This window comes from Diabrotica virgifera, chromosome 9 (assembly GCF_917563875.1).
Source record: "Diabrotica virgifera virgifera chromosome 9, PGI_DIABVI_V3a".
In the NCBI taxonomy this organism is placed as follows: Eukaryota; Metazoa; Arthropoda; class Insecta; order Coleoptera; family Chrysomelidae; genus Diabrotica; species Diabrotica virgifera.
The window spans coordinates 175,676,293-175,692,612 of record NC_065451.1 but is presented as its reverse complement, the minus strand read 5'-3'; the positions used below and the strand labels follow the sequence as shown (position 1 = coordinate 175,692,612).

Here is a 16,320-nt window from a genome sequence, read left to right as displayed (position 1 = left end):
ACGCTTGCCTTAAGGGAGCATAGAGAATAATATATTAAAGAACCAGCTTTCTTAAAATAATATTCTTCCTCGAAAAAGTTGCTTGCTCTTGGTATTATGACTATATTATGTTCAAATATTAAATTGTAAAATTGTAAAGATGGAAGAAGACCAGAAAGCTACAGGAAAATTTCACTACTGGAACCCTTAGGAAAAATACTGGAAAAAATCATATTCAAGAGGCTCATTAAACACGCTGAAAGAAGAAGAATTATCCAAGAAGACCAATTCGGATTCAGAAAAGGAAGAAACTGCAAACTACAACTAGCAAGAGTTGTCAGCGACACCAAAATCAGGTTCAACAGAAAACAGAAAACAGGGATGGCTATACTGGACATAGAAAAAGCATACGACACGGTCTGGAAGAAAGCACTCATCTACAAAATGGACAAGGCTAGATTACCACATTATATAGTTAATATTTGTGATACTTATTTAACTAATAGAACTTTTCATGTTACAGCTGACAAAAAGATGTCCAGGATACAACAAATCCAGGAAGGGATGCCACAAGGCAGTATTCTATCTCCTATTTTATATAACATTTTGTTTCAGACTTACCTACAGATGCAAGAACCAATACAGCTTTGTATGCAGATGACACAGCAATCTACACTTCAGGCAAACAAGAGAGAAGAATAGTCCAAACTTTAGAAGGCCACTTAGAGAGGATCTCAGAATTCACGGATAAATGGAAAATCAAGATCAACGCAGAGAAGACACAGTTCATCATCTTTACGCAGCAAAGCAGCCCACCTCAAGCAGAACTAACGATGAGAGGAAACATCATACCAGCCACAACATCAGTGAAATACCTAGGCGTCCACTTAGACAGAAAATTGACCTTCCATCTGCATACAAAGCAAATTAAGAAAAAAGCCACAGCCATTAGACTAATTCTGCCTTATATTTTCAGGACTTCCCCATTATCAAAGAAGAAGAAGATACAGCTATACCAAGCATACGTCAGGTCAACCATGCTATACGCGGTCCCAATTTGGAGCTCAACTACCAAATCCAACTGGAAGAGACTAGAAGCCACCGAGACGTCATGCTACAGGATAATCGACGGCACAGCATGGCAGGACCGGGTGACAAATGCAACCATCCAGGAAAGGCTCCAGTACACACCACTGAGGGAGGTGGCCGAGAAAAGGACTCATTACTTCTTCCACCAGGCCACAAGAAGACTCCTTAGAACCAGAGACATCCTCGAGAATAACAGGATCCAGAGGATGATCAAAGAACAACATCGTCTGATCGATCATATGATCAGACAATAGCCAGGTGGTTTGCAAACCAGGACACAAGTGGAGAATCAACGCCGAAAGGATGGAGTTCAAAGGAAGTGGTGCACTCGCGGAACATTTAGAAGAAATAAAGTATCTTAGGAATGAAATGTAAATATTATTAGGCAATAAATGTTTTTATTTTTATTTTTATTTTATACTAAAATCCATTGCGTACGATGTGGGTCTGTGGACGCTTGCCTTAAGGGAGCATAGAGAATAATATATTAAAGAACCAGCTTTCTTAAAATAATATTCTTCCTCGAAAAAGTTGCTTGCTCTTGATATTATGACTATATTATGTTCAAATATTAAATTGTAAAATTGGTGTATCAAAATAAATTTGCTTTTAATTAATTTGATTTGCTTACCTCATTAGTCTTTCTGGGTTGAAATTTGTCCAATAAATACATTAGGCTTTTAAAAGCAAACCACTTCGAACCCTCTTTTTGTCTTTCTCGTCTAAATGATGCCAGAAGCTAATTCATTTTTTTAGTTCAGAGACATCACAACCCATTCCTATAGAAATGTTAAAACAAGCATCAGTTTTTCTGTTTATTATTTTATATAGCTTCGATTTCGGGTTTCATAGACATTCTTCATTTCTATATAACTCAATTAATTGAAGTATCGTTTCATTGGTCCATTCCATATAGCAAAATTATGTTTTCACGACTATACAATAAACAACCCTCTCAAACTAATGTTTGTAAATAAATTAAATCAGTATTTCTAAACGAATTCGTTCGCTACCGTCTATCCACTGTCCACATTGAACAACGATTTCCTTTGATGATTCGCTAACTTACCGACATCGGTTGGAACATGTGCGAATGCGAACGAATTCGTTCGGTCGTGCTCGATTCGCTGTACAAATACAATAAAGTTAACGAACGAATTTGTTCGTTCGTTCGTGTTCACTTTGATTTAAGGGGGGTATGGTTTGAAATCAACATATCAAGCACATTTTTGTGAATTATTTTATTTTTAAATTAAATAAACATATTAAGTACAATTCAAAGAATATTTAAGAAAAAACTCAATCCAAAATATTGAAAAATGAGCCATTGGCGACGAATTTTGGCAGGCAGCTCAAAAAAAATGGATTTTGCGGTGGACATCAGTACTCATCACTGAATCATACGAAACGAAAAATTCAAAAAGATTTAATTAGCTTATGAGTTTCACGAGGTACCAACGTCGAGTTTTTTTATTTTTAATGATTTTTGAATTTTTGGTATCACTCAGAAGTCAACAATACGAAATTTTTGATAAAAATTTTGTAAAAACCAACATATTTAATATTGTTAAACAAAAAATAAGCACAAAACAAAAAATGTCTCGACGTTGTTACCTCACGAAATGTCTAAAGAAAATCTGTGCAAAATTTCAGGTAGATAGGTCAAGTAGTTTTTCAGTTACAATGTCCACCGCATTTGAAAAAACAGTTTTGAGAAAAATGCGTTTAAAGTTTTGACAACTGCATCTTCATCTTCTTATTTGTCTGCCAAATCGTAAAGTGATGAACATTGGAATATGTTTTTTGAATTGCGGAGTAATCTACAAAAGAGGAGGCGAACAGCTGTTTAACGTTTCTCACTACGCTCAAGCGTGCTGGCGCGAAGCCGCGGCAACGCGAGTCGGAGGTAGGGATATTCAACACCCTGTATCTCTGGTAATTTTCAGAGAGTATTCTTGAAAGTATGCACTTTTATTTGAAATAATAAAAAAATTAAATTTTTCAAACCATACCCCCCCCCCCCCTTAAATGATCCTTTAATTATAATAATTGAATTATAAAAATCAATTTTTTCGGTCCGGGTAGACATTATTTTAGGTTCGTTTGATCATTGACAATAAACTTAAGTTTGAGCAACACACTGTGTATTTAAGCAAAAAGATATCATCGGGTTGCTTTGCTGTCAAATCAGTTGCACACCATTTGGATTTCAAGATTGCAAAAAGTGTTTATGTGGCCCTTATTGAATCTAATTTGAGATACGGTATTGCCTTTTGGGGTAGATGTTCTCTTCATCATTTCAGCAGAATCTTTATGCTACAAAAGAGAGCACTTAGATATTTATGCAAGGTCAAGTTTGGTACATCATGCAGGCCTCTGTTCCGGAAACATGGTATCTTGACACTTCCTTGCATATATATCGTTGAATTAGCGTGTTTAATTTTTAAAAAACATAAAGAGGATATTCGGACAGATTCCCTTTATAACACTCGTCTAACTTACGCTATTCAACTTTCAATTCCCTCTTCTACATTAATTAAAAAATCATTTATTTACACTGAAAAGAAAGTGTTTAATCACCTACCACTCAATATAAGATCCTCAAGCGATATTTTTGTATTCCGAAGAGCAATCAAGAAGTTTTTATTATCTAAGTGTTACTATAGTATCGAGGAATTTTTTGAGGACAGTTGCGCTAATTGATAGCTTTTTTTATTATGGAAGTTTTATAGTTAGTATTTTAATGTATCTTGTACTGTGTTTGTACTACACCACGTTGTGTTTTATAAATGTAAACTCATTTTTAGAAACAATAAATTTTCTCTCTCTCTCTCTCTCTCTCTCTCTCTCTCTCTCTCTCTCTCTCTCATTGAAAACAAAAAAGGACTTTTGTAATTTGTCTCTAAAGTTAATCGTTTTCGAGTTACAAACAATTTAAACCTGAAAAAAAACGAAAAATGTTTCATACCCCCTTTTTCCATTCAAGAATTGTATTTTACATGTTACATACCTCCTTCATCCACTAGAATATCTCTTATTAAGCTTTTTAGAGGTGCAGTATAAGTGTCATATGATAGTAAAGTTACATACCACCTTCATTCACTAGGAAACTCAAAATTTTAGAAAATGTGACATACCCCCTTCTTCCACTTAGGTCTTCAATTAATAGTAAGATAGTTTCCTCAGTTAACTCTGCAAAATGCCTGGGCATGCACTTGGATAGGGGATTAACCTGGAGAACCCGTAAATGGAACAAACGGAAACAACTGGGCATAAAATTTAATAAGCACTATTGGCTTCTACAGCTTAAGTCGGCGCACACAGTGGAGGCGGTTTCCGCTTACGGTTAAACCGCGCGGACCCGCTTTTAAACGTTTTCAAAAATAATGCACGTCTTTAAATGTACACGAACATAGTCAAAGCAGGTCCGCGCGGGCCAACCGCTTCAACCCGCCTGACCGCTTTTGCTAGAATGAGAATTTAGTTTTTTTCGCGCGGTTTTAATGTTTACTCGAATGAGAGTTTAGTTTATTCCCTCTTTTATAATAAGAATTAATAGTTCTCCATGGATTAATTTTATAAATTGTACATTATAATAAACAAAAGTAATAAAGTCAATCTTATTGAAACCGTAATTTTGCGTGACTTAGGTATTTCTAAAATCATTCCAGTAGGTATTAACTATTAACTAAACAAGTACTTGAAAAACAAATTTACAACAAAACTACTTACCTCAATGTTATAGCAAGCCTTTCTTCCGGAAGGATAGCCTGCTTATGTAAATTACACCAGTTTTTAATTAAACGATACTCCTTCTTCTTCTTAAAGTGCCTATCCGTTCCGGATGTTGGCGATCATCATGGCTATCTTGACTTTGTTTACCGTAGCGCCGAACAGTTCAGTGGTAGTGGTGTTATACCACTTTCGTAAATTTTGAAGCCAGGAAATGCGTCTTCTTCCCGGTCCTCTTTTACCATTTACCTTCCCTTGGAGAATCAGTTGGAGAAGGCCGTAACGCTCTTGATTTCTCATTACATGTCCTAGATATTCTAATTTTTTTGTTTTGATGGTTATGAGAATTTCACACTCTTTCCCCATTCTACGCAGAAATTCCACATTAGTAATTCGGTCAACCCAGGATATACGTAAGATGCGCCTATAACACCACATTTCGAAAGCTTCGAGCCGATTCATAGATGCAACAGTTAGTGTCCACGCTTCCATTCCGTAGAGCAGAACTGTGAATATGTAGCATTTCAACAGACGGTATTTTGTTTTTAATGATATATTTTGACTGTTGAAAATAGGTCTCATTCTAACGTATGCTGCTTTCGCTTTTATTATTCGGTGTTTAATTTCTGTTGAGTAGTCCCATTGGCTATTTAAATTCGTACCCAGATATGTATATTGCTCAACTCTTTCGATATTCTGTTGGTTGACTGTAAGTTGAGCGTTTAATATTGTTTTTAACGATACTCCAATTTCTCCAAAATATATTTAAAAGTCTCTTGAGTCATTCTCATATACTGGAAGAATAGTTCATTATATTTTAATTTTTGAAATAGATGATGATATTCTCCATAAATTAATCTTTCTCGATTAATAGGATGTACATCAACTCTCTTTCTTTTCAGTTTAGTCAAAACAGAATCTAAAGCAATTATATCGTCATCGGAAGACGAAATTTTGCTACAAGTAGTAGACGCAACTGCCAAATTTGAAGGATCTCTCTCGCTTTTACCCGTCTTCACTGTGTTACCATATCCGCGCGCGAGAACCGCGCGGTTTGCCCGTAAGCGGAAACCGCGTCCACTATGTGTGCCGCCATGTAAGTCTAAGCTGATGACATGACAAGAAATAAACTGCTAGTCTACAATACAATACTTAAATCAGTCTACATATACAGGGTAGCGAGAAAGTATGGAAACACGGTGATTTCTCGGAAACCGCTCGAACGATTTTTATAAATTTTAATGGGTAGGGGTGTCCTAATGCGGCCGATATTATAGTGGTAATTACATTGTTGTCAAATCTTCCATTTTTCTGAAAATCTAATGAACGTTCGTATTTTAAATGGAACACCCTGTATATTTTTTACGTTGTGAAGTCCTTAAGAAATACTGATTATTTTTTATGTTATGTTCCCTATACCTAAATGCCATAATTTCGGAGTTATTGCTACATTTAGTAAAAAAAATTTTTTTTAACAAATTATACAAATTTATTTTTTTGGACCGGGTAGATACTATTATCTTAGGTTCTTTGGGTCATTGGGAACAAAAAAGGTCTTTTGTAATTTTCCTCAAAAGTTAATCGTTTTCGAGTTATAAACAATTTAAAACTGAAAAAAATCGAAAAATGACGATTTTCAAGGTTCAAAAAGACAAGTAAAAAATCATTTTTAAAATTACAAAGTGCCTTAATTCAAGCTCAAACCTTTTTCTATCAGATCTCTATAAGAATTTTTGGCATATTTTATTCCAAAACATTGTTTTTTTTTTATTGTTAATAAAGTTCATATGCGAGGACGGGCTATCGGGCTGCATTAACAACTAAAAATAATGTTTTAGAATAAAATAAGATCAAATAACTTATCGGTATCTGATAAAATAAGGTTTGAGCTTGAATTTAGGCACTTCATAGTTTCAAAAATAATATTTTTACTTATGTTCTTGAACACAGAAAATTGTCATTTTTCGATTTTTTTTTCAGTTTTAATATGTTTATAACTCGGAAATGATTAACTTTTGAGGAAAATTGCAAAAGACCTTTTTGTTCCCAATGACCAAAAGAACCTAAAATAATATCTACCCGGTCCAAAAAAATAAAGTTGTATAATTTGTTAAATTTTTTTTTAATAAATGTAGCAATAACTCCGAAGTTATGGCATTTAGGTATAGGGAATATAACATGAAAAATAATCAGAATTTCTTAAGGACTTCAAAACGCAAAAAATATATAGGGTGTTCCATTTAAAATAAGAAAGTTCATTAGATTTCCAGAAAAACGGAAAATTTGACAACAATGTTATTACCACTATAATATCGGCCGTATTATAATACCCTTACCCACCAAAATTTAAAACAATCGTTCAAGCGGTTTCCGAGAAAATTTCGTGTTTCCATACTTTCTCGCTACCCTGTATGGTGTGCAGCTCTGGGTTATGGGGAACAGCATCAAATCTAATATACCTATCCATAATTGAGAGATTCCAGTCCAACGTGTTACGTTCAATGTTCCGTGGTTTGTTACTAACAGGGGTATTTACAATGAAACGAAAGCTGTCAGTGAATTATTTAAAATTCTCTCATCTTAATTTCCTCGGCATCCTGTTTGATTTATAATTTTTGAAAATCTCGGGAGGTTGTAACCAAAGAAAGTATTCCACTTGTTGTCAATCTGGTGGTATGGGAACGATATTTATTGTCGTTTTCTGTGCTACTTCGATTGATAACTTACTTTGTTTAAAATATAATGATTAACTCATTAATCATAATCTTTGTTTTTGATTTATTTATGAACAGCCTTGCTTCCAAACTCACTCATTCTATTCGTTTGAACAGCTCTACTGCACCAGAAACTTGTACTCGAACAGAAGCTTCAACTAACCCAGGTTAGCGCAGTTGCCACAATTATCTCAAAGTATATTGAGATAACTGTAAATAATCAATTTAATACAATGTAAATATTCCCTATGTCCAGCTGAACGATTTACGTAGTGTACATAATATTATCCATCATAATGTCAAAAATAAAAAAATGACTTAAAACGTTTTTGTTTACACCGATTCAATTTGTCTTTAGGAGAGAGCATGGTACTGTCGAACAAGTTCACAGAGTGGTCAATGTTATAAATAAAACATTTGAAGAAAAAGTTACTGTTCAGCAGCATTCCTCGATGTTAAGATAAAGTGCCCAAAATCCGTCCCCCACTGTAACTTCTATTGACAGTACTGCAACCTAGCAAGAGAGTAAGGAAACACGAAACACTTCAAAATGATTCAGTTTACTAGAGTGGCAGTGGAGTAGATTCTTTGTTCTGTTCATTTACTCTTTAATTTTTGATAAATAGTTTTTGTGGTAGCTTGCTACAGTGTGTAATAAATTTTAAATACCTACTTATATTGACTCTTCAAGGTAACTTTACACTTATTTAGCGATTGATAATAGTAGAGTGCTCTTAGAATATTATATTTGAGTTATTACAGCCATGTAGTTCTACTTGTTTCGTCACGAGCAGCAGCCATGTTTTATTTAACGAAATTCCTAAATACGGCCACTTTGACATCCACTGGTGTCAACCGATGATGAGGATAGTTCTAGTGTTGAAGATGCACCATGTTCCACTTGTGGAAAACGTTTTTGACAAGAAAAGTGAAGAGATAAATGGACCAGGTGTTCGGAATGCTTTAAGTTTTGTCATGAGATCTGTTCATCTTCAACCAAAGTCAAAAATTTTGTTTATGATTTATGTCTGGATGTGTAAATAGATATCTTATGTATAAACATGTTCCTATCTCAATAAATTTAATAAAATAAGTATTAATACTTAAATTTCTTAATTTATAATAATTAATAATAATATAATAATAATATAATAAAATTCTTTATTTAAGTATTAATACTTAAATTTATATTAATACATTTCTTCAAAAAATTAAATTGAGTGTGAATGTAAAACTAATCGTTTGAATGGATAGGTATTTCCTTTGTATTATGTAATGTATGAATGAGATATTTCCTGTAATTAATTATATTATTTTGTAACCTATGTATGTTCGAAAAAAAAATTATGCAAAAAAAAAATTAAAAAAAAATAATAAAAAAAACATATATAAAAAAATTTAAAATAAAATAAATAAATAAATAAATAAATAAATAAAAAAAAATCACTAAGAGGTTCTAAATCTCCGAGAGGATGAATCGGATTTAGTTCCTACCGTAGTGAAGAAAAAAAATTAGCATAGTTGTATTTATTAACATAGTAAGTAGACATTGTTATTTGTAAGCTTTATTTTTTATTATTCTTTATTTTTAAGTGTATACTGGACAATTTTGTACTTATGAACGAATAATAATTTTATATGTAATTACGTGGCTAAAGGTTATAAACCAAGGCCAGAATCAGAACAAAAAAAAGTATTAATACTGTTTAAATAAGATCACAGGCTAACGAAAAAAAAAAAGATTTAAAAAACTTTTCTTATAAATTCATGTGAATTATATGTATTTTTTGGCGCTAAAAAAGAATCTGAAATTAGATTTTATGTATCACCCACAGTTTTCCCACAATATGGCACTGGCTTATTCTACAATATAATAATTTGAAAAATACAAAATACCGGAATACATTAAAATGATACATTATTAGAATAATACCTTTTATCTAATTTTTATCTTGTCATAGTATAGGTCTGAACAAGCATTTCAGGAGTCAATGCTTTTGTATTTTATTTTTCTTTTTTTTTCTGTAAAACTTCTCAAGTAGCTTTTTCTCCTATGCGAGGCACTCTGTTCCCGATGAAGTGACCAACAGTAATCACCCATCATGTTGGTGTTCCAACATCCCTGGTATGGTTGCTCCATCACCTTGATATCCTAGTGGAAGCGGTCGCCTCGTTCTTCACTGAAAGCAACCAGATTTTCAGGGAAATGATCAAGATGATTATGCAAAAGGTGGATTTTGAGGCTCATCTGACATCCCAAATCTTAAAAAAATCTTAAAAAACGTATCTAATAAATTAGCTACTATAAGCTCTTAGTTAGGGTCTTTCACATTACCTAAAAACTTGGTTACAACTTTTTTGAATCCAATCCAAGCTTCTTTTTCCGTAGTAGTAATCTTGGTTTCAAAGTATTTATGCAATTTTAAATGTTAAATTGTGAAAGAATGGTGGGTGATACAGCATTTTTAATATGATTTTCGGACTCAGCACACCAAAATACATAAGATAGAGGTAATTTTATCAAAAAAGTTTTTTTATCGTTGGCCTGTGTATTTTACAAAAAAAAATGAATGTGTGTATACTTTGTATGCACGTAAGAAGTTATACTTCTATTATATGATTTCAGCAAAATAAAATACTTTTAACAGTTTATTTTTATGTTATTAAATAATAAACTGATTTTAATAGTTACCTACGTACCACTTTCCAAATATCCAAAAATTAAAAAAAGACAGCAATAGTCCGCATTTGAACCCGGGACCTCTCGATCCGTAGTCGAATGCTGTACCAATGAGGCTACGAAGGCATTGTTTTGACGGTATCTCGGACATTATGACAAACCAAGGTAACAAATAGACGAAGTGAATGAAGTATTAAATAAAAATGTTTTAATAATACGTATTACCTTACTCCCGAGGAAGACAAATCCAAAGACACAAAAATTATAATAAATATATTTACTACAAACACTAATATATTTTTTCCACACCTTTTTTGGACTGATACATATAACTTAAAAGATTTAGTAGCGAACAACATACTGTCTCTGTGCGCATGCGCGCAGAATAATAAAAATTCACTCCCTATCGCGCCTAAAGAAGTATAACTTCAAAAATCATAGATTTTATCTGGGACTGGGTGGGGGACGGAATTGGGATACCATTTCTAAATAATCTAAATTTGCCTTTTTTTAAGGCTGTATGACACTATGCATTTTCTTGTATCATTTCTAATATCGTTTCTGATATACATTTTCTTGTATCGTTTCTTGTATGTACATTTGTGCCCTGTATGACACTATGCAAGTTCTTGTATCGAAAATTGTATGAAATTCAGCAGGTGATTGGTCGAAATTTTGTTTGTCACCCTGTGTCACGTTACATTTGGTTACATTTGTATGGTACTACTGCGTCTACAGCTGATTTTAAGGATTTTATAAAATTTATAAACTTTTAAAAACAAATATTTTAATGTTAACTAGAATTTTTACGTTGACTGTTGATTATTTGTGTTTTTTTATTTTGTTTTGATATTTGTGCTAAAATATTTGCATTAAGTAGAATTATCTTCAGTTTGATCCAAATTAGGAACTATTGAATTTTTCTCTATTAAAAAATTATGCAATATGAAACCCAAAGTTATACATAGTTTGAACTTTATTAGGAGCTAAATATATGGTTATTAGTAGAACAGTAGTCCATACCAAACGGTATATTAAGTATCAATAAAAGATTTATAAATAATACCTACAAAAACACAAATAAATTCATCAAGACATAAATCATATGATCTCATTTTCAGCCGCCATTATGACATTTAGAAGTTTTACCAGCAGGATTTACGTTTTTGCTCTTTGCGCAGAAATTGGCGCAGTTCTTGTACAAGAATCTGTGCCTGACACAAATTCTTGTATCGTTTCTTGTATGTGTGTATGACACTATGCATTTTTTGACATATCAGAAACGATATTAGAAATGATACAAGAAAATGCATAGTGTCATACAGCCTTTATTTTGATTATTTATTTATTTTTGGTTAAAGAATATTTGGTTAAAGATATTAGAAATGATACAAGAAAATGCATAGTGTCATACAGCCTTTATTTTGATTATTTATTTATTTTTGGTTAAAGAAAATTTATTTAGTAGAATCATACTAGCAAAACTGTTAGGTATAGGATTGAGTTGCTTAAATGAGTTCTTTCCATTATTTTAAATCTAAATCAAATTTTAGAATTTAAGATTTTGCTTAAGGGGGCAGTATTTGGACACTTTACCTTAACCAGTCTTTTGATAAAGTTTGGTATCAAGGACTGTTGTATAAACTGAAAAAGAACTTACCAGAGTAACTATATATACACTCCTGAAATAGTATTTATCAGAAAGATATTTTCGAGTCAACCTATACAACATTGGGGACCGGACAAATAATCCCGGACAACAAATCCCCACAAATTATCCCTAGACAAATAATCCCCATAAATTTTTTTTAACAAAATATACCCACAAAAAACCCCGGACAAAAAATCCCCAAGAAATATTTGCTGCCGAATAGTTCTCTAAAAGTTTTCCCGAAATTTTACCAAATTTCAAATTCCAATTCCATGCCGAAAACTTCAAATTCAGATTGTAATTGAATGGTGGGCTGCAACAATGGTGTATGTTTTATATTGTGTTGTATATCTGACGTGTATATCCATCTTTATGATGGCAGCTGTAAAGCTATACCAATAAAGTATTCTATTCTATTCTATTCTATGCGACATATTGGGTCAAAGTGAGGTTTTAATGCAATATTATTGTATATCCAAAGACCAATGCGAGCATCTGGCTAAAAACATTTTGCCTTCCCTGAGTTTTTCATACCACAATGTTGGTATCCGTATGTTCATAAATAGCTAGTCAATGTTTTTTTCATCTCCTGCATAATCTCAATTCTGTCACTTACAACATTATTGCAGCCCACCATTCAATTATTGATAGTCACCATCATTCTCGATTTTCAAATATAATTTTAAATCGTCAGCAAACATTAGGAAAAAAGCAAAGTGGAAACAGGAGGCAATATCATTAACATTGATATTGAATAGAAGAGGTCCAAGATGTGACCCTTGTGGCACTCCTGAAGGTACCTTAATTTCAAACGATTGAAAACCCTGAACACATACTATTTGTATTCTTTCAGATAGGTAGGATAACAACCATTCTAAAAGCTCACTCTGGATACCCAGACCTCTCAACTTATTGATTAAAATCTTGTGATTTACCCGGTCAAAGGCCTTTGTAAAGTCTGTGTATACAGCATGAACCTGGAAGCCACCTTCAAGAGATTCCACAAGGAAGTCGGTAAATGTCAATAAATTAAGTTCAGTGGAGCGGCTAGAGAGAAATCCAAATTGCTGGTTGATAAAACAGCATTTCAAACTTGCTGACAAATAGTCACAAACAAGACTCTCAAAAACTTTGGGAATGCTAATCGGGCGATAATTGTTCACTTGAGACTTATCTCCAGATTTTAGTATTGGGGTAATCTTCTTCTTGTGCCACTTCTATCGGAGATTGGAAATCATCAAGGCTACCCTGACTTTGTTTACAGCTGACCTAAAAAGTTCATTAGTGGTGCAGCCAAACCACTCTCTCAAATTCCACATCCATGACATTCTTCTACGGCCTGGATTCCGTTTTCCTTCTATTTTTCCTTTCATTATATTTTGAAGTAATGCGTATTTATGACCTCTCATCAGGTGACCCAAATACTCGAGTTTTCTTCGTTTTATCGTTAACAAAATTTCTGGGTCTCTTCCTATCCTCCGTATTACTTTAAGATTTGTGATTCTTTCAACAAAACTTATCTTCAGCATTCGACGGTAGCACCACATCTCGAAACTTTCAATATTTTTTATGTTGTTCTGTTTGAGAGTCCAGGCCTCTACACTGTATAATAGTGTGTTAAATACGTAGCCTTGGGGTAATAAAGCTAGTTTTCCAGTAGGCTGGGAACATTCTGGTCTTTAATGACAGGTTAAAAATGTGAAAAAGAGGTCTAGAAAGTAAAAAGCTTAAGTGTTTAAGAAAAGAAGGTGGAAGACCATCTGGACCTGGCCCCTTGTTGCTATCCAAAATGGAAAGTTTTTCATATATAGATGAAATAGAAATGCCAAATTGAGATATAGTAAATTGTGATAAGTTGATGTCACCAGAATCTAAAATATTATCCTGCAAAACACAATCTATATCACTATAAGTTTTTGAAAAGTATTCAGCAAACAAATTAACAATTTCTGTACTACTAGAACCAGTGATATTATTATAGTGTACAACTGATGGTATATTAGGTTTGCTATTTTTATTACTAACAAATTTCCAAAAATTTCTAATATTATCCCTGAGAGATGATTCAGTTAATTAATGCAATGTAATCATGATAACATTGTTGTTTTAAGCGTTTACATTGAGCCCTTAATGCAGAAAACTCATTAAAGAGAGTGGGGATTTAGTTCTCAGATATTCTTTATGAACTTTCTACTTCTGAATAATTGTAACTTTGAGAAGTCATCACGAAGTCATAACTCACCATGAATACACAGTGTTTTGAACATAGTTATTCAAAGCAGAGTGAGCAAAAGATTTAAGTGAATAATTACAACATGATTCCCACAGCCTTAGCTCATTCCCCATATCTTCCACGATTTTTGAAAAAACTCGCTCTTTTGTCATGTAAAATTTGAAGTTTTCGACATGGAATTGAAATTCGAAATTTGGTAATCGAAATTATGTACAATTCATGCTTAATATTAATTGCTATTCATTATTTTCGTACTGAAAAGCAGCTTCATGGTGATTGCTATCTATAACTCTCATGCACTGAGGCTGAAAAACATTTGCGTCAATTGCATTTACGGGAAAACTTTCAAGAGAATTATTCCACAGCAAATACTTTTTGGGGATTTTTTGTCCAGCGATAATTTGTGGGGTTTTTTTGTCCTAGCTTCACAACACTGTATCCCATCATATGAGGGTTACCACAAGCAAGTGTTCTGAGACCACAACTGTATCTGGTTTACACAGCCAACTTTACCCACAAATCATGATACAACGACCACCACTTTTGCGGAAGACACTGCAATCCTAACAGTACACAAAAATCCCATTGACTAAATTGCTAGTCTACAGTACAATACTTAAGTCAGTCTGGACATATGGTCTGCAGCTCTGGGGAACAGCATCCATGTCAAATATATCCATAATATTCTACTCAATGCCATTCAACTCACATGCAAAAATGTCACAAGAAAATTGTTTCAGAACCACAATTTATTTTTAATGAAAAGAAGAACAATATAAAATACACTATTATTATAAAAAATACTTATTACCCTTTAAATGTCTTCAGTTTACTATCAATGATTTCTTGAACATGTTCAATGGTTTTCTGTAACTCTTGATATTTTTCACTTTTATTGAAACTGTATAGTTCTGCGGCTAAATGCACCTTTTTACAAAATATTTCAGTTTGTCTCAAGTATGTATTAAAGTCTATAGATTTTAAAAATTCCTGCTGATCATGTGACAAAACGTTTTCATTGTACACTACAGTTTTAAGTTCACGTATTTTTTCTTTGTACCTCTGTTGGTCGACTAAGATGTTACTGAGGTGAGCATTCCATTTTTCCGTTTCTGTATTTACTTTGTGGATATAATCTGGAGGATATTGGAAATTTTGTTCATCATTATCCGGAAATTTTCGACAAACAGGTTTCTCTTCGCCATAGTTATGCAATGATCTGCGTCTATTAGAAACTAAATCTCGTTCTTCCATAATACAATCTTATGTACTCTTGTGTGTCTTATGTAACAATTAAAATTATTATTATTTTTCATAAACGTTATTTACCGAAAATTCAAATATTTGTTGTTGCTATAGGGCTTTTCATTCACAGTCATTTGTTTCGAGCTTCTGTCAGATGTCGTATAATCCGTGTATATTAAATATTATACACAGATTATACAACATATGACAGAAGCTCGAAACAAATGACAATCGATGAAAAGCCCTATTGACATGACATTTATGTAATTGACATTGACATGCAGTTGACATGACAGCAGTCAACGACAAACGTCAACGTGTATCCCGCATAGACATAATAAGGATAGACAAGAGATTCTGGACAAAATATGACGCAAACGGCAAAGATAAAAAATATGGAACAACTATCCTTTATAATTACGTATTTTTTATGGGAAATAAGCCACAATTTTACTAAAAAATGAATTTATTAACGTTTCGAAGCCCAAATCGGGTTTCGTTGTCAAAATACCGGGCGTAACGCCCGGTTTCATAATCGTTAAAGTGGACTTTAAATTTTAAGTTGGTACCTTTATCAATGGAATTGTTATGGGTAAATGTCAACCTTAAAGTGAACTTTAGTTAATGTTCACTTTAAGTTGATTATGAAACCGGCACCGGGCGTAAATCTGACTCATTTATATTGGCAATTCAGACGTATATTATACATTTTAAAGTAGAAGACTTTCAAATGATATCGCCAATATTTATGAGTTGCGTTCCTGGGACGACTTTACTAAAAGATAGTTCATTCGATTACATGAAATCAATCCCAACTCAAGAATATCCGTCGCAAAAAAATCATAGCATGTGATCTGTCTTTAAAAAGACAACCAAATGCAACGATGACAGTAAAATTCTCGCGTTAGAGATTCCATAGTAAATCACGAGGGAAAACCAGGAAAAAACCTCGTGATACTATCCCGACATCGTAAGTATTTGGTCTTACATTTAATCT

At 33.1% G+C, this 16,320-nt stretch overlaps 2 protein-coding genes across 4 annotated transcripts in view; one reads left to right on the top strand and one right to left on the bottom strand.

Annotated features, from left to right (window-relative positions):
- LOC126891966 (uncharacterized) overlaps window positions 1–15,568 on the bottom strand; it is a 44,008-nt gene extending 28,440 nt beyond the window's left edge. Inside the window, exons 1-2 of one of the 3 annotated variants that reach the window (XM_050661328.1) lie at window positions 14,890–15,568; window positions 1,702–1,847 (exon numbers count right to left, since the gene is read on the bottom strand). In XM_050661328.1, the coding sequence (XP_050517285.1) occupies window positions 1,835–1,847; window positions 14,890–15,332 (456 nt within the window). In that variant the 5' untranslated portion in view covers window positions 15,333–15,568 and the 3' untranslated portion in view covers window positions 1,702–1,834. Of the gene's footprint in view, window positions 1–1,701; window positions 1,848–8,952; window positions 9,695–14,889 lie in introns of those variants that run through there. The other 2 variants (XM_050661326.1, XM_050661327.1) reach the window with 2 other exon arrangements.
- Window positions 1–16,320, top strand: part of LOC126891955 (uncharacterized) — a 374,743-nt gene that overhangs the window by 107,569 nt on the left and 250,854 nt on the right. The gene's annotated exons all lie outside the window — the stretch shown is intronic.